The 23,329-nt window shown below is 55.6% G+C and overlaps 1 protein-coding gene across 1 annotated transcript; it reads right to left on the bottom strand.

Moving 5' to 3' along the window:
* Positions 1-3,547: 3,547 nt before the first annotated feature.
* On the bottom strand, positions 3,548-9,983 carry DNAJC22 (DnaJ heat shock protein family (Hsp40) member C22). Its single transcript, XM_029073739.2, has 3 exons — positions 9,855-9,983; positions 7,453-8,416; positions 3,548-4,030 (listed from the first exon to the last, which is right to left on the bottom strand). The coding sequence occupies exons 2-3, from the start codon at positions 8,287-8,289 to the stop codon at positions 3,851-3,853; spliced, it is 1,017 nt and encodes a 338-aa protein (XP_028929572.1). The 5' UTR covers positions 8,290-8,416; positions 9,855-9,983; the 3' UTR covers positions 3,548-3,850.
* Positions 9,984-23,329: the final 13,346 nt, after the last annotated feature.

Below are 23,329 nucleotides of genomic sequence, written 5' to 3'. Positions count from 1 at the left end.
CAGGAAATCACACCCGCTCCCCTAGTCCCACAGCACTTAACCGTAATTTATTTATTTATATTAACGTCTGTCTCCTCCTTTAGACTCTAACCTAGGCCGATAACCTCTTGTGGCCAGAAATCATTGTGAGGGCTTACCTAGAGAAGCAGCGTAGCCTAGTGGATAGAGAATGGGCCTGGGAGTCAGGAGAATCTGAGTTCTAGTCCCAGCCTTTCCACTTGTCTGCTGTGTGAACTTGGGTAAGTCATTTAACTTCTCTGGGCCTCAGTTACCTCATAAGGATAATGGAGATTAAGACCCTGAGCCCCATGTGGGACAGGGACTGTGTCCAACCTGATTACCTTGTATCCAATACAGTGCCTGGCATACGGTAAGTGCTTAGCAATTGCCTTTAAAAAAAAATACAGGCAATATCCAGAATGGCAATGAATCGTATTTTTCAGAGATCTGCTGTATCATATTTTCCAAAGCACTTAGTATAGTGCTCTGCACTCGGTAGGCGCTCAATAGATACCACTGCCCGAAGGCCACTCTTCACCATATACAGTCACTCGATCAAGCCAGACATCAAGCATGGAGTTTTCTTTATGACCAGCAGAGGGCAGCCGTGCCCCATTGGCGTCTATTGGGCTTTTGGCTGCTAAGGGATACGTCAAAGAGGCATTTGACTTTATTATTAATTAATTAATATTGGTATTTGTTAAACGCTTACTGTATGCAGAGCACTGTTCTAAGCGCTGGGGTAGATACAGGTAATCAGGTTGTCCCACGTGAGGCTCACAGTCTTCAGCCCCATTTTACAGATGAGGTAACTGAGACACAGAGAAGTGAAGTGACTTGCCCACAGTCAGACAGCTGACAAGTGGCAGAGGCGGGATTCGAATCCATGACCTCTGACTCCCAAGCCCGGGCTCTTTCCACTGAGCCACGCTGCTTTATTATTATTCCTTTTATTTTCAGCAGCTGAAAAAGGTGTAACTATTTGGACCTGCAGTTAGGTGCTTAGTACAGTGTTCGGCATACAGTAAGCACTCAAATTATAGTGATAAGAGTATTTATTAAGCGCTTACTATGTGCAAAGCACCATTGTAAGCACTGGGGAAGACACAAAGTAATCAGACTGGACACTGTCCCTGTCCCACATGGGGCTCACAGTCTTAATTCCCATTTTCAGATGAAGAAACTGAAACACAAAGAAATTAAGTGCCTTGCCCAAGGTTACACAGCAGATAAGTGGCAGAGTCGGGATTAGAACCCATGTCCTCTAACTCCCAAGCCTGTGCTCTTGCCATTAGGCCGATTTGTACATTCCAAGCGCTTAGTGCAGTGCTCTGCACATAGTAAGCGCTCAGTAAATACTATTGAATGAATTAGGCCATGCTGATTGATTAAAATAATCCCTGACATTAAAATCCTAATGAAGTGTGTGCTCCCTGTCCACCCTTCCAAAACACACAGAGTACAACAACAGATACATCCCTGCCCACAACCAGCTCACAGTTCTCCCTCATACTTTTCCTTTTCCAGTGTGGGACAGGGACTGTGTCTGACCCGATTATCTATTCTAGCACTTAGTACGGTTTTGGCACCTAGTAAGTGCTTAACAAAGACCACAATTTTGATTATTACCAAAAGATGGAGACCACTCCAGGCAGCCCCTTCCAAATAATTCCTGATCCCGTCAGTCTTTCTTCCTCCTCTGAACAGAGAAGTGGGGTGGTTTTGACTGTGGAAAAGGATCCTCTTTGGGCTTATGGTATTTTGGTAGGTTTTTGGGGGGGAGGTTTGTGGATTTGGGAAGGGGGGCCCTAATGGAAAGAGAAAGGTTGGACTACCAACCACACCTTCTGGTAGCCGTGTGGCGACACCTGCAGGTCGTAACTGAAACCGCAGCACATAATAATGTTGGTATTTGTTAAGCGCTTACTCTGTGCAGAGCACTGTTCTAAGCGCTGGCGGAGACACAGGGTCATCAGGTTGTCCCACGTGAGGCTCACAGTCTTCATCCCCATTTTACAGATGAGGGAACTGGGGCACAGAGAAGTTAAGTGACTTGCCCACAGTCACACAGCTAAGTGGTAGCACTGGGACTCGAACCCATGACCAGGGCCATCCATCAATCAATCGATCGTGTTTATTGAACGCTTGTTTGCAGAGCACTATAGTCAGTCAGTCGTATTTTTTGAGCACTTACTCTGTGCAGACAACTTTACATAGTGCTTGGGAGAGTAGAATATAACACTATAACAGACACATTCCCTGCACATTAGGAGCTTATAGTCTAGAGAATACTTATAATAATAATGTGGGCATTTGTTAAGCGCTTGCTATGTTCAGAGCACTGTTCTAAACGCTGGGGTAGATACAGGGTAATCAGGTTGTCCCACGTGAGGCTCACAGTCTTAATCCCCATTTTACAGATGAGGTAACTGAGGCACAGAGAAGTGAAGTGACTTGCCCATAGTCACACAGTTGCCAAATGGCAGAGCCGGGATTCAAATCCATTATCTCTGACTCCCAAGCCCGTGTTCTTTCCACTGAGCCACGCTGCTTCAATTGATATTTATTAGGTGCCAGGCACGGTCCTAAGTGCTGGGGTGGATACAAGCAAATCGGATTGGACACAGTCTCTGTCCCACAGGGGGCTCACAGTCTTAATCCCAATTTTACAGAAGCGGGAACGAAGGTACAGAGAAGTGAAGTGATTTGCCCAAGGTCACACAGCAGACAAGTAGTGGAGCCGGGATTAGGAGCCAGGGCCTTCTGACTCCCAGGTCTGTGCTCTATCTACTAAGTCACGCTGCTTCTCCACGCTTGGGAGAGTATAGTACAACAGAATTAGCTGACACACTCCCTGTAACTGAGGCCCAGAGAAGTGAAGTGACCTGCCCTACATCATACAACAGGCAAGTGGCACAGTTGGAATTACAAACCAGGTCCTCTGATTTCCAGGCCTATTCTCTTTTCATTAGGCCATGCTGCTTCTCAGATATTCTCAATAAATAGCTTTCCCAAGTGCCTAGTATAGTACCATGCACACACAGTAATAACAATAATTGTGATATCTGTTGCAGTCTAAGGGGGAAGGAGAACAGGTATTTAATCCCCATTTTACAGATGAGGGAACTAAGTCAGTCATATTTATTGAGCACTTACTTTGTGGAGAGCACTGCACTAAACGCTTCGGAGATTACAATATAACAATATAACAGACACATTCCCTGCCCACAGAGAACTGAGGCACAGAGAAGTGAAGTGACTTACCCAAGATTAGACCACAGACACGTGTCAGAACTGGGATTAGAACCCAGGTCTCCTGATTTCACAGTCCTGTACTCTTTCTACTAGATCACTCTGCACCTCAGTAAATGCTATTGATCGACTGATTGATTGAGGTCTCTTGAAGTTCCACAATTTCTCTGAAGAGCTGTGCTACCCCTATATGGTGAGGGGAAAGAATCAGCCTTCCCCACGCAATGCACCACCCTTTCCCCAATCCATTTCTCTAACCTCCCAGCATCTTAGAAAGAAAAAAGAGAAAAACATATGACTGGGGAACTTCCTCTCAACCTCCCGAAGAACCAGGAGCCCGGAATACTTTTATTTGTCATATAAACTATCCCTTCCCATCGTAGTTAACATCCAGGCATAAAGACAACTGGTCAGCACTGATACCTGCTCCCCTAACTCCCAACAAACCCACTGATGCCAATCTTCCCAGAAGCCACTGGGCAAACCAGAGAGGGGCAAGAGGCCTCGCAAATTCCTCCCGCTGAGGCCTGGGGAGGGTGCAAGGAGTAGGCCTGAGCCCAGCCCTCCTCCCCAGCCCCCCAAAATGCCTCTCAACACATCACAGAGCCCCAGGCCGCCTGGGCTGGGTGAGGACTTCGTAGGCAGCCTGGATCTCAAGGAATCGCTTCTCCGCTTCCTCCGCCCGGTGCCGGTTGTGGTCGGGATGCCAGGCCTTCACCAGCTCCCGGTAGCTCCGATTGATCTCGTCGGTGGTTGCCCCATCACGGAGACCCAAAACCTTGGGGGAAGAAAAGTTTATTCTGATTCCTTCTGTTTGTAAATAGCTTTACATCTGTCTACTCTGGTAGAGTGCCTTGGGTCTTCTGGGTTTGGTTTTTTTTATGGTATTATTTGTTAAGCGCTCTCAACAAACACTCTTAATTGTGGTATTTGTTAAGCGTTTACTGTGTCCCAGGCACTGTACTGAGCACTGGGGTGGATACAAGCAAATCGGGTTGGGGACAGTCCCTGTCCCATATGGGGCTTCCAGTCACGATCCCCATTTTGCAGATGAAGTAACTGAGGCACAGAGAAGTAAAGTGACTTGCCCAGGGTCACACAGCAGACAAGTGGCAGAGCCAGGATTAGAACCCACAACCTTCTGACTTCCAGGCCCGTGTTCTCTCCACTACACCATGTTTACAGTCCCTCGAGACTATAAACTCCTTGTGGGTAGGGAATGTGTCTGGTATATTGTTATAATGTGCTCTCCCAAGCCCTTAATACAGAGCTCTGCATACATTAAGTGCTCCAAAATACAACTGACTGACTGACTGACTTAAGTGTTTACTATGTGCCAGGCACTGTACTAAGCACTGAGGTAGATAGAGGTTGGACATAGTCCATGTCCCACACGGGGTTCACAGTCTTAATCCCCATTTTATAGATGAAGTAACTGAGGAGTGAAGTGACTTGCCCACAGTCACACAGCTGACAAGTGGCAGAGTCAGGAGTCGAACCCATGACCTCTAACTCCGAAGCCCAAACTCTTTCCACTGAGCCATGCTGCTTCCCTTAGTAGAGTGCCTGGCACACAGTAAGTGCTTAACAAATGTCATAATTATTAAGTATTATTATTATTTTCTGTGCCTCAGTTCCCTCACCTGTGAGATGGGGATAAAGTCTGTGAACCTTATGTGGGACAGGGACTGTGCCCAACTAATTATCTTGCATCCACTCCAGCACTTAGAACAGTGCCTGGAAAATAATAAGTGCTTAACAAATACCATAATTATTATTAATTATTCATGCATTGCATTCAGTGGGGGCTCATACACTACCAAAGTCAACAAGCTAGAACAAACTGCTTTTACAGACAGTAGAGCAGGATAGCCCTTTGGACCCAGGCCACTCATAGGTGCTAACTTTCCTATTTGAACATGGAAAGGAAGAGGACAGGATAAATTTCAATCAAATAATGATTTCTCTTGATCACTTACTGAGTTGGGAGACAGCAATCCCTGACCACAAGGTGTTTACACTTATTTTAATTAATAACTGTGGTTTTGGTGAAGTGCTTACTAGGTGCCAAGCGTTGTTCTAAGCACTGGGGTAGATACAAGATAACCAGGTCAAACCTAGTCCTTGTACCATAGGAGGTTCGCGGCCTAAGTAGGAGGGAGGAAGGGTATTGAATCCTCATTTTACAATGACGATATGAAGACGTAAAATGACTTCTCCAAGGTCTCATAGCAGGCAAGAGGTGGAGCCAGGATTGGGAGCCAGGTTTGGAACCCAGGTCCTCTGAATCCCAGTCCCATGCAGTAGCCACTAGGCCATGCTGTTATCGTTAGGAAGCAGCCTGGCCTATTGGAAATGGCATGGGCCAGGGAGTCAATGGACCTGGGTTCTAATCCCTCCTTCCCCTCTGGATTGTAAGATCGCCATGGTCAGGGAATGTGCCTGTTTATTGTTATATTGTATTCTCCCAAGGGCTTAGTACAGTGCTCTGCACACAGTATGTGCTCAGTAAAAGTGATTGAATTTTATTGAATGAAAGCATTTATTGTATGATAGTTTGTAAGTATGTATGTATGAACTGAATGATAGTATTTATGGCATTTGTTAAGTGCTTACTAGGTGCTAACAGGCCAGAAAACCACCATGTAGGAGTCTTTTTAGCTCTAAGCAGGAAGCCCCAGATCTTGTGATATCACTCCTTAGGAGTGGGAGACTACTGATCCTGTCCCTGGAGCTCTGGGGGTCGGGCCTCAGCCCTGACCCCTGACCTCTGACCTCTTTCCGAGCTCAGACTCGATCCATGCCCCAAACCTGTGGCCTCAGGCTTCCCAGCCTCTCTCTTTCACATGGGCAATCTCATTTTGCCCTCCCCCTATCTCCCTGAATTACAACAGACACGGATTATGACCTCCATTTTACAACTGGGAAAACTGAAGTCCAGAGAGAACAAGTGACTTGCCCAAGGACACACAGCAGTGGGAGAAACAGGACTGAAACGCAGGAAGCCTAGTTCTCCTCCCCATGATCTTCCCACTAACCCACCCTGCCTTTTTTTTTTAATGGTATTTGTTAAGAGCTTACTATGTTAAACACTGTTCTAGGCCCTGGGGTAGGTACAAGTTTGTTGGGTTTTTTTTGCTTTTGGTATTTTATGGGTATTTCATTCATTAATTCAATCGTATTTATTGAGCATTTACTGTATGCAAAACTCTGTGCTAAGCACTTGGGAGAGAGTCTGTTGAGCGTTTACTATGTTCAAGGCTCTGCTCTAAGTGCTGGGGTAGATAGAAGGTAATCAGGTTGGTCATAGTCCCTGTCACATGTGGGGCTCACAGCCTTAAGCCCCATTTTACAGATGAGGTAACTGAGGCATAGATAAGTGAAACGACTTATCCAAGGTGACACAGCAGACAAGTGGCAGAGCCAGGTCTAGAACCCAGGACTTTCTGACTCCCAGGTCCATGCACTATCCAGAAGGCCATGCTGCTCCTCACATTAATTAGTTCGGATCCAGTCTCTGTACCCCATGGGGCTCATAGTCCAAGTAGGAGGGAGAACAGGTATTGAATCCCCATTTTACAGCTGAGGAAACTGAGGAACAGAGAAGTTAAGTGACTGTCATCCAGCAAGCAACTGGCAGAGCGATTGGGCCAGGATGCAGCATGGTATAGTAAAAAGAGCACGAGCCAGGGAGTCAGAGGATGTGGGTTCTAATCCCAGCTCTGCCACATGTCTGCTGCGTGACCATGGGCAAGTCACTTCACTTCTCTGTGCTTCAGTTACCTCATCTGGAAAATGGGGATTAAGACTGTGAGCCCCACATGGGACAGCAACTCTGTCCAAACTATCTAGTACCCACCCCAGCGCTTAGAACAGTGCTTGGCACACAGTAATAATAACCATCAGATTGGATACAGTCCGTGTCCCACATGGGGCTCACAGTCTTAATCCCCATTTTCCAGATGAGGTAATTGAGGCCCAAAGAAGTGAATTTACTTGCCCAAGGTCACACAGCAGAAAAGATGCCGAGCAGGAATAGAACCCCGGCCATCATCATTATCATTATGGTACTTGTTAAGCACTTACTATGTGCCAAACACTGTTCTAAGTGCTGGCATTGATAGCAGTTAATCAGGTGGGTCCTTAGTCTTCCCGCGAGGCCGGCCCCCTCCTCAGAAAGCCTCCCCAGCAAGCCCTCACCTGGAAAGCCAACTGCCTCTTCTCATCCTGAAAGCCACGGACAAACTCGTACAGCCTCTCCCACTCCTGGAAATGGCCGCTGCCGAAAGTGGGGTCTCCCACCAGCAGCCTCCAGACGCGGTAAGGCAGGAGGAGGATGGTCTCCAGGAGGCGGCCCAGCAGGGGGAAGAAGCTGAACCAGCTGAGGATGGAGCCGAGGGTCTCGGCCACGTAGCGGACGGTGGCGGCTGTGTTGCAGAAGGCGCTGTAGGCCAGCGGGGCGGTGAAAGCCAGGTAGGCCAAGCCCAGGCGGTACAGCCTCACACTGACCGTCTCAGGCCTCCGGGGAGCCTTGTAACACCGGTGCCTCTGGGCGGTCACCGTGGCGGCGAAACTGATGGGGAGGATAGCGATGGGGCGGCCGTAGAAGATGGGGGACGTGAGGAAGGCCGCTACCAGGGTGCTCCTGAGGTCGGAGGTCTGGTCGCCCACGGCAGCCACCAGCAGGACCCCCAGAGCGATGGCCAGAGGGAGGGCCATGACATAAAAGCTGGTCAGGGAGGAGAGGGCGATGAGGGCCCCGAGGCCAAAGTAGACCCCCACCAGCATCTGGCCAGCAAAGCGCAGGAGACTCAGGGGCGGCTGCTCCCTGCCAGCCCCCCTGGAGTCCCGGCTCTGGTTGGCTTGAGCCACGAAGCCCGGAATTTTCCAGAAATCCCACAGCCAGCCCAGCCCACCTCCCCCAAGAGTGAGCATCCACAGGAGGGCGTGACTATCCCGCCCCAGGTATAGGTGGTGCAGACCGACGGGACCGCCCACGGCCCAGAGGACGTAGGTCTTCAGAAGCCCCTTGGCCATCGTCAGGAGGCGGAAGGTCCGGGGGCTGGTCCGCTGAAGACCTCACGGGATCCACGGGGCAGGAATTCCCAAGTGAAGAGAGAGGATCATCGCCAGTTCAGACCCTAGCAGTTTCCAGGAGAGGGTCCTGAGGGAGAGAGGGAGATTCAGGGTAGTACTTGGGTCAGAGGAAGCAGCATGGCCTACGAATACAGCCCGGGCCTGGGAGGCAGGGGAACTGAGTCCTTATCCCAGCTCCGCCTCTTGTCTGCTGAGTGACCTTGGGCATATCGCTTCACTCCTCTAGACCTCAATTCCCTCATTCATAAAGTGGGGATTAAGACTGGGAGCCCCACTTGGGACTTAGATTGGGTCCAACCTGATTAGCTTGTATCTCCCTAGGACTTAGGACAGTGCCTGGCACATAGTACACGTTTAACAAATACCATAAAAAAGGGCTATGCCCAGATTCAACCCCTCCTACCCTTGTCCCTTCTCTCATGGCCCAACAAGGCCAGATTGGATCAAGAGGTTCAGAGAAAAGGGAGCAGGGAAGCAGATGAAAAGCAACATGGCCTAGCTGAACAAGAATGGGACTGCAGACCAGGCTAGTTCTATCCTGTAAGCTTGTTGTGAGCAGGGAACATGTCTACCAACTCTGTTATGTTGGACTCTCATTCATTCAAATGTGCTTATTGAGCATTTACTGTGTGCAGAGTACTGGATTAAGCACTTGGGAGAGGACAATATAACAATAAACAGACACATTCCAAGTGATTAGTACAGTGCTCTGCACAGAGTAAGTGCTCAATAAATACCATTGGTTGAATGGCTCCACCACTTGTCTGCTGTGTGATTTTGGGCAATCACTTCTCTTCTCTGTGCCTCATTTATCTCATCTGTAAAATGGGGATTGAGACTGTGAGCTCCACATGGGACAGGGACTGTGTCCAACTTGATTTGCTTGTATCCTCTCCAGTGCTTAGTATGGTAACTGGCACATAATAAGTGCTTAACAAATATCATCATCATTATTATTATTAACATATGCCACTATTAGTAGGGACCTCTCTATGGGCTAGAGCTGAGGTCTTCTACCTGAAGCCTTGCTGAAAGTCCACTACTGTCTTCCTATGAGAGGGGTGGGAGGGGGAGAGTCTGGGCACAGCCCTTTTTGATATAGAATTTGCTAAGCGCTTTCTATGTGCCAGGTACTGTCCTAAGCGCTGGGATAGATACAAGCTAATCAGATTGGACACAGTCCACATCCCACCTGAGGCCCACGGTCTTAATCCCCATTTTAAGAATGAGGGAACTGAGGCCGAGAGAAGTGAAGTGATCTGCCCAGGGTCACCCAGCAGACAATGAGCAGAGCCGGGATTAGGACTCAGTTCCTCCTACTCCCAGGCCCGGGGTTTATCTGCTGGATAGGAAAGGGAATGGAGAGGAAAGGTAAGTGGAGAAGGGGGGCGAAAGAAAGAGGTAGCTGGAGTGGAAATTCTCAGGCTATGCTTCCGTTCCAGCCCCCCATCCCTCTCTCTGGCTTCCACTCCCTCCACCCACCGGCCATCTCTCCCCCTACTCACGGTCTTTCCTGTCCTCTGTCCGAGCTCGTCCTGGTGATCCAGGCCAGGAAGCCTCCCTGAAGACCTGAGGAATACGGTGGAACCTCTCTCTCGGGCCCCAACCGGGCGTCCTTTGCCTAGGCCCAAGTGGGCAAAGGTCACCCGAGCCTTGCTGCCCCAAGCCCTGCCCCCTCCAATTCGACCCGCCCAGCTTCTCATTCATTCGTTCATTCGATCGTATCCAGTGAGTGCTTACTGGGTGCAAAGCACTGTACTAAGCGCTTGGGAGAGTACAACGACAAACGGGCACATTCCCTGCCCCCAAGGAGCTCACTAGGCATTCTCCTGCGGGGGCTTCCTGCGGTGACCTTAGAGCGGGTGGCGAACCCCAAGTCCCGCTCCCGCCCTTCCTCCTCCCCGACCCCGAACCGGGAAACCGTCTCCTGCCCCCCGGTAGCCAGCAGGTGGCGCCTGCGGCCCGCTGGACGGTTACCGGGAAATGGATGGTCGGGGCGAGGCCGGGGGCGAGGCCGGGGGCCACATTGTCGTGGGAGCCCAGGGGGTGGGGGGGGGGGGCGACCGAGCTCGAACCCCCCATTCCTTCAACCCTTCACCTAGAGCCCCCCGCCCCCCATTCCTTTCCTTTCCGGGGTCCAGCTAGACCGGACCAACCTGGTCCGCGCAATTATTTCTCTGCTGGGCCTCGCGAACGGCACCGGGCTGCACCCGGGGGTCACCGGTGGCCGGCAGGGGGGCTCCCCCGGGGGCTCCAAAGGCCAAAGGTGGCCGCGCTTGGCCTGACTTTCGTCCGAATTGGACCCCGAGCAGCGGTCTGGAGTGTCTGCCCCCCTCCCCTCCTCCTCGATGGTCCCGGCCTCCCTCTCCCCCCAAAACCTATCTCGGGGTGTTGCCCCTCGCCCCGCTTTTCCTTGGAAGCGGCAGGGGAGAGGCTCAGGGCCCCTCGAAGTCCCGGGACGGCGGAGGGGCGAGGAAGCAGGGACGGGGCGCGGGAAAGGGGGAAGGGGCGGCGAGCGGGGCCGGGGTGCTGAATAATGAATGAGTCCTAATTGGGCGGCCGCCGCTCGGTTTGGTGCTAAGCTCTGCAAACAGCGCGGGCGGAGGCGGCGGGGACGGAGCCAACACCCCGCCCCGCACCCAGGACTCACGCAGCCGGAGACGCGGGTTGTGGGGAGAGGGGGTGCGGGAGGAGGGCAGAAAGACCCCGGGAGCCCGTCTCCGCCTCCCCTCTCGGGCTCCTCGGGACCCCTGGGTCCGCAGCTCGCATCCCGCACTCCGGCTTCTTCGCTTCCCCGCCGCGGGGGAAGGGGGACTTTGGGATCCCGAGATCGTGACTGGGGAAACTGAGGCGCCGAGAGAAAAACGGAGGCGGAGAGGAAGGCCACACGGAAGGGAGTCCGCGCTGGACGGCGGCGGGATGAGAATTTTCGGGGGGGGAGGGGGTCCCGAAAGTAGGGGAGGGGAGATGCGGGAGAAACCCATCCCTTCCGGAGGAGTCGCCGGAGGCAAGTTAGCTGGTTTGGGCCGGAGAGAGGGACAGAAAGACGGACAGACAGACCCTGGGAGAAAAAGAGGAGACGGGTGGGAGAATGAGGAAACAGGAGCGTCCTGAAGAAAGATGGCCAGGAAGGGAGGGGATGAAGGAAAGAGATGGAGAGGGAAACAGATGGAGAGAGAAAAACAGTGAAACAGAGAGACAGAGAGAAAGAGAAACAGAGAGAGACAGAGGCAGAGACAGAGTGAGAAAGAAACAGAGTGAGACGGAGAGGGGGAGAGGGAGAGAGAGAAACAGACAGTGAATGAGAGACAAGAAGGTGGTTGGAATGAGAAAGAAGGTGAGGGGAGGGTTCTCTTCTCTCTCTGTCTGCCCCTCTCTCTCTCTCTCCCGCGCCCCCCTCCTCCTTCCTCGCCCCCCTCCTCGGCCACCCGCACTCACTTTGTCACAATTACGGGCCCGTCACTCGGCCCGAATTGTTTTTCCCCAAATTGTTGTTGTGTAAACAGGCTCTTGGGAGGGGTCGGGGTTGTGGTGGGGGAGGCCGGAGCTCAGTCCCATCTGATTTTACCGGCCCGGGCATTCACTTTCCCCTCCCCGTCCCCCGCGCGCTCGCGGCCTCAGTTTCCTCAGCAGAGTAAGATGGTGGGAGAGATCCCCCTTATGAGAGGAGGGGCCGGCCCGAGGAGCCAATTTTGCGGGGCGAGACGTCTCTCCCGGACTGAGTCGGTTCTGGTTCAAAACCAGGGAGGTTCGCAACCCCTAAATCTACCTGCTCCGGTCACACCCAGATCCCGGAGGAAGCTAATGCCGGCTGCGGGGGTTAGAACAATTTATCCGGGCCCACTCCGACCCCGGGCCCAAGTCTTCAAGCGGGAAACAACAGGAGAGATGGCCTGGACCGGGGAGCCGGGAGCCGGGGAGGGGTTGGGTGGACCTGTCTGTACCGCACCTGCCTGGTCCAGTCTCTCTGCTCCCAGGGCCTCGTTCTTTCTCTGCCCCCTTCTCTCTCTGCTCCCCATCTCCTCTCTCTGCGCCCCATCTTCTCCTCTCTACACCACGTCCCCTCTCTGCACCACCCTCTCTCCAACCCCCGTCCTCTTTGCTTCCCATCCCCTTTCTGTCCCCCCTTTGCCTCTGCCCCCTTTCCCCCCAGGGCCCACCCGCCCTCTGCCCCCTATCCTGCCTCGCGCCCTCTCTGCCCCCCACCCTTTCTGTCCTCCTTCCCCTCGGGCCCCCGTCCCTTCTGTCCCTCCATCCCCTGTCTATCTGGTCTCTCCGGTCCCCGCTCTGTCTCCCCCTCCTCTCGGGCCGCATCCTTCCCTCCCTCTCTGTCCCCCCACTCCTCTGGTCGCCCGTCCCATGGGTCTCCCCCTCCCCTCTGACGCCCATTCCCTCTCTACCCTCGACAGCCCTCTGTGTGTCCCCCGCCCCGACTCCTCCCCTCCTCACCCCTTTTTCCTCTCTCTCCTCGCCGTCTCCCTCTTACCCCGCATCCCCTTTCCCTTCCCCCGGGCCCAGGCCCCCCGAGCTTCCTCCGGGCCGCCTCCCCCGGGGCCGCCTTCCCCGGGCCGGGCCTGTCTGGTCGGTGACAGGCGAAGCCGTCGGGTCTCCCCCCCGGGGAGCGGCCTCCCGCAAGCGAGGCGGCCGCTTAGCTCGCTCAAGCTCCGGACTCCCCCGGCGGTGGCTCCGGGGGCAGCCGAGGGTGGAGGCCGCTGAAGCGAGACGAGAGAGAGAAAGGAGAGACAGAGACGGAGCTCGGAAAGTGGAGGAGGGAGGGGAGGAGATGAAAGCGGGGCTGTCGGTCTGTCCGTCCGTCCGGATCGCTGCGGGGGCATGCACTCCCCCCCCCCCCCGCCCCGCAACACACACACACACACGCCCTTCTCTCCCTCTGTCTCTGGATTTCTTTCTCCGCCCGTGTCTCTGTCCGATCTGTCCCCGGGAGGTTTCCGTTTCTGTCCCCCCGCGCCCCCCGCGCCCCCCGCGTCGAGGCCGGGTGATTTACACGCGGACTCAGCGCCGCGGCCGCTTCCCAATCAGGAATATCGACCCCGGGCGGGGCCCTCGGGCCGCATCGATCCCTCTAAGACTCGGGATTTAAAAATGTCAAATTTGCCTTTTCCAGGCGGGCGGGGGGCGAGGGGGAAGCGAGGAGCGGCCAGACACTGGGGCATCGACCGCCTGTGCCCGGAATGAGAAACGGCCGCGGCCCCTAGACCGGCCCGGCTCCCGCGGGGAGCGTCCCGTCCAGTCCCGTCCCGTCCCGCGGGGGAGTCCGCGGAAATCCGGTCGAGCGAGGCAGGGGGGGCTCGGAGCACGGGGCCCAGGACATCCCCGCGCAACATCCCCGCAGTCGTCCCCGCAGATCCCCGCACCCTGGACGGGAGGTGGGAGTGGAACCCGCAGGACCAGCCGCTGCTCGGACCGGGTCAGAGTTGCTGACCCCCCGGGGGCGAGGACCCAGAGAGAGGAGGAGACGCAGAGGCCGCACCCCCGTGGAGTAGGAGACACTAAAAACCATATGACATCCAAATCTGCCCCTCCGCTCACCCCCTCGCGCCCAGGAACGGCTCGAGTGGCGGGGAGGAGGCCGTGGGAGAGCCGGTGTGAGTGGGTGTGAGGTGAAGGGAATAGGTATTTTCTAGGTGTGTGTGATTTGTAAGGAGGGGTGACTTTGTATATGTGTGTGTGTGTTTGCATGTGTATGAATGATTTGGAGGGAGGGATACCCAGGGGTGTGTGTATGGGGGGGGGGTGTGAATGATTTAGCGGGAGGGATGACTTCGGGGGCGTGTGAAGTGTGTGTGTGTGTGTATGTGAGTGGGGATGGCGGAGGGAGTACGCGTGTGAGGTGGGTATGCGTGAGCATGGGGTGGATGTCAGTGGGTCTCCACAGCTAGGGTCTGTTTCTGGACCTGGGAGGAGGCGATTGTGTGTAGCGGGAACTGTGTGTGAGGGGATTACTGGGATGAAACAGCCACGGAGAGAAATGAATAGGAAGAGTGACACAGCCCCGCTCCCCCAAATCCCACCAACACAGCCTCCCTTCCCGGACAGCACAGCAGGCAGAGGGTTAAGCCGGTGCTCCAGCCCTTGGGGGAGGCGTGGGGCTCCCTCTCCCTGCCCCCCCACCACATGCTGTCTCTCCGCAGCCATTTCTTCCCCGAGCTCTGGGCTGCCGGGGAAAGTCGGGGAGGAAACAGGGGCAGAAACAAGGGCCTGTGAGCAGAGCCAGGGCCCGACCCAGCCCAGGGAAGGAGGGATGGACGGAGTGGTCTTCTTGGGGGAGGGGGTGTAGGACGCCCCTCTAGTCCCTGCTAAACCCCCTTCTCCTCCTCTAAGTTTGCTCCTCCCTTACCGCCTGTCCAGGAAATGTATCCTTATATCGTCTTCTCCCAAGCGCTTAGTACAATGCACACAGTTACACGCTCAATAAATACAACTGACTGATTGCCATCTCCCTTCCTGCCGGGCCCACAGCAGTCTCCTCTCCCTCCCCGCCATGATTCTGCCGACCACGAACCTTCTCCTCTGCAGCCCGAGAGCACCCCCTGCCCTTCTGCTCCTCTTTTTTTAACGGTATTTGTTAAGCTCTTACTCTGTACCAGGCACTGTACTAAGGGCTGAAATAGATACAGGTTGGACACAGTGCATATCCCACGTGGGGCTCCTCATTTTGTGGATGAGGGCAGGGAACAAGTCTGCTGTTGCATTTTACTCTCCCGAGGGCTTAGTACAGTGTTCTGCACGTAGTAAGCGCTCAACAAAAACAAGTGATTGATTGACGAGTAAGCTGAGGCCCAGAGAAGTGAAGTGACTTGCCCAAGGTCACAGCAGACAAGTGGCAGAACCTGGATTAGAACACAGGTCCTTTTGACTCCCAGGCCCGTGCTCCCCTTCTGGACTGTAAACTCTTTGGGGGGGGGGCAGGGAACGTGTCGGCTAATTCTGTCGTATTGTACTTTCCCAAGCGCTTAGTATAGTGCTCTGCATATAGCGAGCGCTGCATAAATACCATTGCTTGTTTGGCTGATTGATAGGTCACTGCTTCTCGACTGCTCTTCCTCAATCCTAGCAGGGAGGGTGGGAATGAACCAGGCAAACCGAAGTCCCAGGATTACACCGAAACCAGGAAGGGCTGGGGGAGGTTGGGGGGAACAAACAACCCTATTCCCTCTCGACCGGTGGAGGCGGCCACGGCAGAGGAAGGGTTCAGTCGGAGGCTCTTCCAAAGCCAAAGCCCCACGGGATGGTTTGTTTTGTTTGTTTGCTTGTTTTCCCAGGGAGAGCTGCGGGCCGGCTGACGCTGGGTTCCCGGCGGGGAGAGTCCGGCTCGGCGCCCGGAGGGTTAACAAGCCCCCTCCCACCGCCCTCCCACCCCCCTCCCAGCTGTCACCGCACTGCCATTTCCTCCACAGCCGGAGACAGGGACCTGACAGCCCAGTACTCGGGAGACAGGACCGGAGGGGGGGGGGGACGGCGGGGGGAGTTCTCTTTCTCTCTCTCACACACACACGCACATACACTCTCCCTCACACACACACTTCTCTCATACACACTTTCTCTCTCACACACACACGGCTGCACTCGGTGACAGACACACGGGGACACCTCCCTGACACATGGACACACACTGATATGCACCCAGGGTCGCACACAGTGACACCATTTAGCCCTCTCTCTCTCACACACACACCGGCACACCCACGGACCCATACAGAGATGCACTCGGTGACAAACACACGGGGATACCTCCCTGATGGACACACACTGATATACACCCGGGGACGCACACGGTGACACCTTTTCGCCGGCAATCACACACAGAACCGCACCGGCGTACACATCGACACACACAGAGATGCGCTAGGTCACAAACAGATGGGGAGACTTCCCTGACACATGGACCCACACTGATTCACCGGGGGGCGAATACGGTGACACCATTTGGCCCACTATCACACACACACACGTTGCCTCATTAGCCCTGTCATAATTACCCCAGTGCCAACACCCTGGTAGCCTCGAACGCATGTTCTCACACACTCGCCCTGGTCCACCCCGGGAAGGGTGTTATTCTGGGGAAATCCTGGACGGCCAGATCTCAGCGGGGGCTTCGGGTGGCACCCCCCCCCCCCCCGAGGATGGAGCCGGGTCTCTCCACCTTCCAGGCGCCGGCCGGGAGTCAGGGGGTCGGGCAGCTGAGACTCAGAGATCTGGAGGAACGAACAGGTGGGTGGGAGGAGCGGGGCAGGGGCAGTGGTCGCTCACGTCCATTCGGGGACTGAGCAGAAAAGGGCCTTCTCCCCTCCACCCCCACCAGGATGCTCAGAGCCCCCCCACCCCCACCCTCGCACTGTCCCTGCCGTCTCCCCCCGCTCCCGGCCTCCCTCTCCGGGCACGTCAGCCCCCCGCCCCCCGCCCGCCTGTCAGTCCCGGTAATGAATGCGCGCTCGGGGCCCCGGGCCCCCCCGGCCTCGTTCATCACTGCCAACGCTGCCCTCCTCTCTCCTCCCCTCCCCTCTCTCCTTCCTCCCCCTCCCGGTGAGCGGGGCCCGGGCCGCGGCGGCCCCCGCCTCAGCCACTAATTGTCGGATTGAGATGTCGATTTGTCAAGGGAGCGGGCAGGGCGGGGGAATCCCGGGCAGAATCCCGGGGTGCCCGGCGGGCAGGCCGCTCCCGGTTGGGCCGGGCCCGGCGGGGCTGACTTAGGGCCGCGGGCCGAATGGGCGGGCGCCCCCGGGCCGTAGTTCGCTCTCCTCCCCGCAGGGGGGCGCCCCGCCCGGCAGTCTCGGCCTCCCCCCGCAGGGGGCGCCCCGGGCCGCAGTTCGTCCTCCTCCCGGCAGGGGGCGCCCCGCGCCGCAGTCCCGGCCTTGCCCCGCAGGGGGCGCCAGGGCCCGAGGCCGAAGCGGCGGCTCCCTCCCTCCCTCCCTCCCTCCCTCCCCGCAGCGGCCCGCGGCTCCCCGGGCGGCGTGCGGTGAGTGACGGGCGGCCCGGTGATTATGCGGGGCGGGGAGGGGGGCCGGAGGGGGGGCCGGGGGGCGCCGCGGGCGGCAGCGTTGACCCTTCACATTTCCGATCCACCGGGACCCTCATCCATCCGAAGCTGCTCTTTGTCTGGCCGCCTAATTGCCGGCGGACAGGATGGATGGTGGGACCGACAGCCGCGGAATCCCTAATAAAGGCCGCGGCCGCCGGGGAGGGAGAGATGGGGGAGGAGAAAGGGGGAGAGGGAGAGAGACAGAGACAGAGAGAGAGAGAAGCGGAAGGAGGGAAGGACGGATGGACAAGGCCGTGCTCGCCCAGCCGCAGGACCAGGCAAGGGGGCGCGGGGTCGGGGCTCCCTCCACCTCCCGCCCCTCTGCTCTCGGGATGATCCCTTCCTCCTGCCTCTCCCCACCTGCTGCGGGGGCCGAGCCTCTCCCGCCCCACCCCGGGACCCCAGGGTGTTACCCCCTCCTCATCTCCTTGCCCCCGCCCCCCTCCAGCCCCTCCATCCCCATACACCTGACAGCTCCTCGGTTGCCACCCTGAGCCAGAGAAGCAACTGTGTATGATGCCAGGTGTATGTAGTGCCAGGATAAGCTGGGACAGCTGGGGCAGGTTTTCTTATTTAAATACCATATTTAAGAGCATACTATGTGCCAGCCACTAAGCACTGAGGTAGAGACAAGCCAATCAGGTTGGACACAGTTCACCTTCCTCATGGGGCTCACAATCTTAATCTCCATTTTATAGACGAGGCCCAGAGAAGTGAAGAGACTTGCCCAGACTCCCAAGGTCACACAACAGACAAGTGGCAGAGACAGGATTAGAACCCTGGTCCTCTGACTCTCAGGCCCGTGCTCTACCCATTAGGCCATGCTGCTTCTCCGGGGGTGGCCCAAATAGACTGCAGTGGACAGGGAATGTATTAACCAACTCTGTTTTATTGTACTCTCCCAAGCACTTAGTCCAGTGATCTGCACACAGTAAGCACTCAATAAATACTCCAGATTGATTGATTGGGGTAGAGCACCAGAATCCTGCCCCCTCGACCCAGCCGTTGCTTCTCTCCACCTCCACCTGCTCATCCACAACTCGGCATTCCAGTGACAACCAAAAGCCCCACTTGGGCTGGGATAGAACCAGAAAGGATTGGGAAGGTAATAGCTCGCCTCCTTCCTGACTCTGGGCAATGAGTGGCTGAGGATCCGTATCTGTGAGTGTGAGTGTCTTTAGGGGAGGGTGTCAAAGTGTATGTGTGTGTGTATGTAAATCTATAATTCTATTTGTTTATATTGATGCCATTGATGCCAGTTTACTTATTTTGATGTCTGTCTGCCCCTTCTAGACTGACTCTGCACACAGTAAACGCTCAATAAGTACAACTGAATGAATGAATGAATGAATGAATGAATGAATGAATGAATGAAGGGGATGATTGTGTCCACCAGCTCTGATATATTGCCTTCTCTTGAATGCACAAAGAAAGCATTCTTGTTAAGGATTTACTATGTACCAGGCACTGTATTAAGCGCTGGAGTAGATACAAGTTAAGCAAGTTGGACACAGTCCATGTCCTACATGGGGTTTGATAGTCTTAATCCCCAATTTCCACATGAGGTAACTGAGGCCCAGAGAAGTGAAGTGACTTGCCCAAGGTCACAGAGCAGATAAGGGACAGAACCAGGATTAGAACCCAGGTCCTTCTGACTCCCAGACCTGTGCTTTATCCATTAGGCTACTCTGCTTCTCACTAAATGCTTAATAAATCAACTATTTGTTATCTCATATCTTGATTATTTTGAGGTCCAAGCAAGCAGTCTCACACGTTTCCCCCATTAGACTGTAAACTCCTTCAGATCGCATCACTCCCAAGCACTTAGTACAGTGCTCTGCATAAACACTCAATAAATACCACTGATTGATCAATTGGCTTGTTTATAGGGTGTGTACAAATGCGCATGAGTACACATTAGTAAGCACTTAATGAATACCACCATTATTAACATTATTATTTTCCATGTGTGAATGTTTTCCAGGGTGTGTATGTGGTTGTTTAACAGTTCAAGGTGAGTTTTCTTTCCTGAACACATCCCCGTGTCCCTCCCATCTTTCCTTCTCCTCCTAACCCAAGTCTCTCCTCTTCCCTTGGCAGGCTTCCAGTCAGTCAGTCAGTCAGTCAGTCGTATTTATTGAGCACTTACTGCGTACCGAGCATTGTACTAAGTGCTTGGGAGAGTACGATATAACAATATTGTACAATATTCCTCCTCAAGACTTGTTCTTTTTGTTCAGAGGATCTCAGCCCCACTGGCTGCTGGTTAGGAAAGGGAGATATTGTCTGTCATTCATTCATTCATTCAATAGTATTTATTGAGCGCTTCCTATGTGCAGAGCACTGTACTAAGCGCTTGGGATGAACAAGTCGGCAACAGATAGAGACAGTCCCTGTCTCCCCCTCTAGACTGTAAACTCATTATGGGCAGGGAATGCATCTGCTATATCTATGCTCTGCACATAGTAAGCACTCAATAAATATGATTAAATGATTGATTGATTGATTGATTGATTGGGTGAGGGGCAGCCCTCTGGCTGGGGAAGGGCCGGGTGTCCAGGCTCTTGGTTCTCTTGTTCCAGCTCTTCTTCCTGCTCCCTGGACATTGAGGCAATATTGGGGCTTGGGCAGGGTCTAGGATGGGGACTGGATGGACTCCACCAGAAGAACCCAGGCTCTGGTTTTGGCTGGATTAGTAATATTCTCCAAATGGAATGGGTGTCCACTCATTCTCCTTTCCTCCCCCTGGACCTGGAAAAGGAAGAGGGGGGAAAGAAGGAGGAAGAGAAAGAGGAGGAAGAAGAGAAAAGAGGAGAAGAAGAAAGAGGAGGAGGAGAAAGAGGGGAAGGAGGATGAAGTCACTTGAGAAGTGACCACTGAAAGAAGCCGTAAGTTCATCAGATCAGGAAAAGTTTCTGCGAAAAGACTGAGAGGGCTGTAAGCAAACCGTATGCTAATGACATGCACATCGAGCCTTGGCTCCCCCTAACTCGGCCTGGCTCTGGGATGTGTCCGGTGGAGGGTACATGGGTGGGCCAGACAGGGGGTCCGGGGTGGAGGGGCGCCCGGTGGGGAGAGAGTAAGGTGGAGGGTTAGGGGCAGCTAGAACTGCTACCCTCCGCCCCCCTCCCCCGATGCCCTCTTCTCGGGGCGGGTCAACGGGTCACGGCTCGTCTTAGGCCGCCTTCCCCACGGGGCCGGGCTTCGGGCTTCGGGCCTCGGGGTGATGTCTGTCCCCGCGGCCGCCGCCGCCGCCGCCCGGGTCCCCGGGCTCGGCCATGTGACCTCCGGGCCTGGGCCGGCCGAGTGACAGCTGCAGAGGAAGCAGGGCCCGGGGAGCTGCCGGCTCCGATCCGGAGCGGGGAAAGAGCAACAGAACATGAATAAATTCATCAAGCCCGACCCTCGGCTCCCCCCGCGCCCTCCCGCACTGCCCGCAGGCCTGCCTGTCACCAGCCCCGAACCCGGGAAACCGGGGGAGGGAGGGACAAGGGGCCGGGGGACCCGGCGGACGGGGCGGGGGAGAGGGGTGGAGAAAAAGGGGCCCAAGGACTGGGGTGGGGAGAGAGCGAGCGAGCGAGAGAGAGAGAGAGAAAGGGGGTCGGGAGGAGCCAGAGGGCCTGAGCGGGGAGTTCGGGAAAAAGAGGAATCAGTGGGAAAAAGCGAAATGCTGGAGGGAGGCCGGAGGCGCGGGGACGGTGCGGAAGGAAATTGGGTCTGGGGGGGAGAAGGAGAGAGGAAGGGGGAGGGGAGAAGAGAAGGAAGAGGGAGGCACAGGTGAGAGGAGGAGGAAAGAGGAGGAGGAGAAAGAAGGGAAGGAGAAGGAAGGAAAGGGAAGGCGGTGGAAAGGGACTCGGGAAAGGAGCAGGGATGGGCCGGGAGCGGCGGGGAGTGGGTATGGTGCTGGGGTGGGGGGCGGCGTTAGTGGGGGCTGGGGGCTGCTCTCGCCGCTCTGCTCCATCCATCATCCCGGCCTGGGGGAGCCTCTCTGGGATTAGACAGGCACACGGGGACGCCGCAGCCCCCAGCCCCCCGAGGAAGACAAATGGCCACAAAGACCTTGAATAAAATTTGTATTTATGGTGCGGGGAGCTGGCCCCTCCCCCGCCCGCTTCTCCCGCCATCGCAATCCTCCAGCCCTGCCGCCCCCCGCCCACCCACCCACCCATCCCAGCTGCAGGGGGTGGAGAGAGGAGCAGATGAATCGTCGCCTCCCCAGGGCATCAAATCTGGCCGGTCTCTCCTCCCTCCGGTCCCCAAATATCTCCCATCAGTGGAACCCCCCCCCAAAAAAATCTCGCTTTCCAATAACCCTGCCTCTCCCAGAGACTCAGGCCACCCTGCCTCAGTTTCCCTAGGGAGTAGTTCTTCCCCATTCACTCTCTCCTTGGTGGTCGTCCCCCATACGCGGACAACGGGACCCTGACAGCCAGGGGATAGAAATGGAGAGATGAAGACAAGGATCGGGGGACTCGGCCCTCCCGCTGCCCGCTGCCCACTGTCCAACGCTCCTCCTCAGGCCTTGGCTGCAGCTCCCACCTACGGCTACCCTGGGGGGAGGAAAGAAGGCGCCAGGCCCTGACCTCCCTCCTCCCAACCCAGAATGAGATCTGCTGGTTCATTTTCACGTGTTTGCAGGTGGATCTAACCCCGTGCTACTCCCTCCTGTAGCTCCCACCTCCGGTCAGCTCCATGGAGTTAGCCCAGACCGGCCCCCCTGCCCTGGCCCAGTCAGCCAGCTGTGGGGCCACCAGACCAGAAGTCCAAGGCAGGGAGGAGGCAGGGCAGGGGGGGGAAACCGAGGTGCGAACAATCCCTGAACCTCCCCATCGGGGAACTCAGTGCCAACGCAAATGACTTCACCCACAGACACGAACGACACACACACAAGAAGTCACCACAGGCCCCCATACACGATATGATCCATTGTCACACTCACGATTTCACACACTATCATTCACAGACGGTTTTTCATATCGTTACACTCACGATTTCGTCCACGATCACTCATACATGGTTTCACCTCAGGCACCCACACAGGGTTTTACACATTGTCATACACACAGTTTCACACCCTGTCACACACACGGTTTCTGTCACACACACACACGGTTTCGCACGCAGGCACCCACGCACAGTTTTACACATTGTCATACGCGCAGTTTCACACACTGCCACACACACTCGGCTTCAGAGGCAGACAGGGTTTCAAAAACAGGGCCCCCCCCCCCCACAGGCGGTTTTACACACCGTCCCGACTACGCGGTTTCCGACACCGTTTCCCACAGGCGATTTCACACACAGGAACACACACTCGGGGACGCAAACGCGGTTCCCCACCCTGTCACCCATCCAGACACACACAGAGTTTATCACAGTGTCACCCACACACGGTTCCCTCTTCTGTCATCGGCAGAAAGACCCCCGGCTTCGCACAGACTCGGTTTCACACACTGTCACACAGAATCACACCAGTAGCACGGTTGGAAATTCATTCTCTCTCTCTCTCCCCCCACGTCTCTCCGCCCAGAGTTGATGGGCCCCATTGGAGTCCATACACGGACCCGGGTGACTCTGCCGCTCTCGTCATTTACATTTCTCCGTCGATCTCCCGTCACCGTCTTCCCTCTCTGCTCCGGCCTTCTCCCCGTTCCACCTCTCTCGTTCTCCCTCCGGGTCTCTGTCTCTTTCTCTGCGCCCGTTTCTCCGTCCCTTTCGGGAGCCGCCTCCTCCTCGGGCTGTCTCTCTGTGTCTCCCTCGGTCTCTGTCCCTCCCAGGGGCTATCTCTGGGTGTCTGCCCGGGTGTCGCCCCGGGCCCGGCAGCGGGGAGGGGGGTTGGGGCTTTCAGAGAGTCGGGTTTTCGGACGGGGGGGGAAGAGGTCCGCCTCCCAAGGAGCCCCGGGCCCCGGTCCGGTCCCCGGGCCCCGGTCCCCGGTCCCC

Source organism: Ornithorhynchus anatinus, chromosome 10, assembly GCF_004115215.2.
Source record: "Ornithorhynchus anatinus isolate Pmale09 chromosome 10, mOrnAna1.pri.v4, whole genome shotgun sequence".
Taxonomy (NCBI): Eukaryota; Metazoa; Chordata; class Mammalia; order Monotremata; family Ornithorhynchidae; genus Ornithorhynchus; species Ornithorhynchus anatinus.
The sequence above is the reverse complement of the archived record's forward strand: the minus strand, read 5'-3'. Positions and strand labels throughout refer to the sequence as shown.

Excerpts from the sequence above, each read along its gene's own strand:
- DNAJC22 (XM_029073739.2), bottom strand. The coding sequence starts at position 8,289 with ATGGCCAAGGGGCTTCTGAAGACCTACGTCCTCTGGGCCGTGGGCGGT. Across the intron at positions 4,031-7,452 it reads AGAGGCAGTTGGCTTTCCAG|GTTTTGGGTCTCCGTGATGG; the intron begins GTGAGGGCTTGC and ends TCTTCCCCCAAG.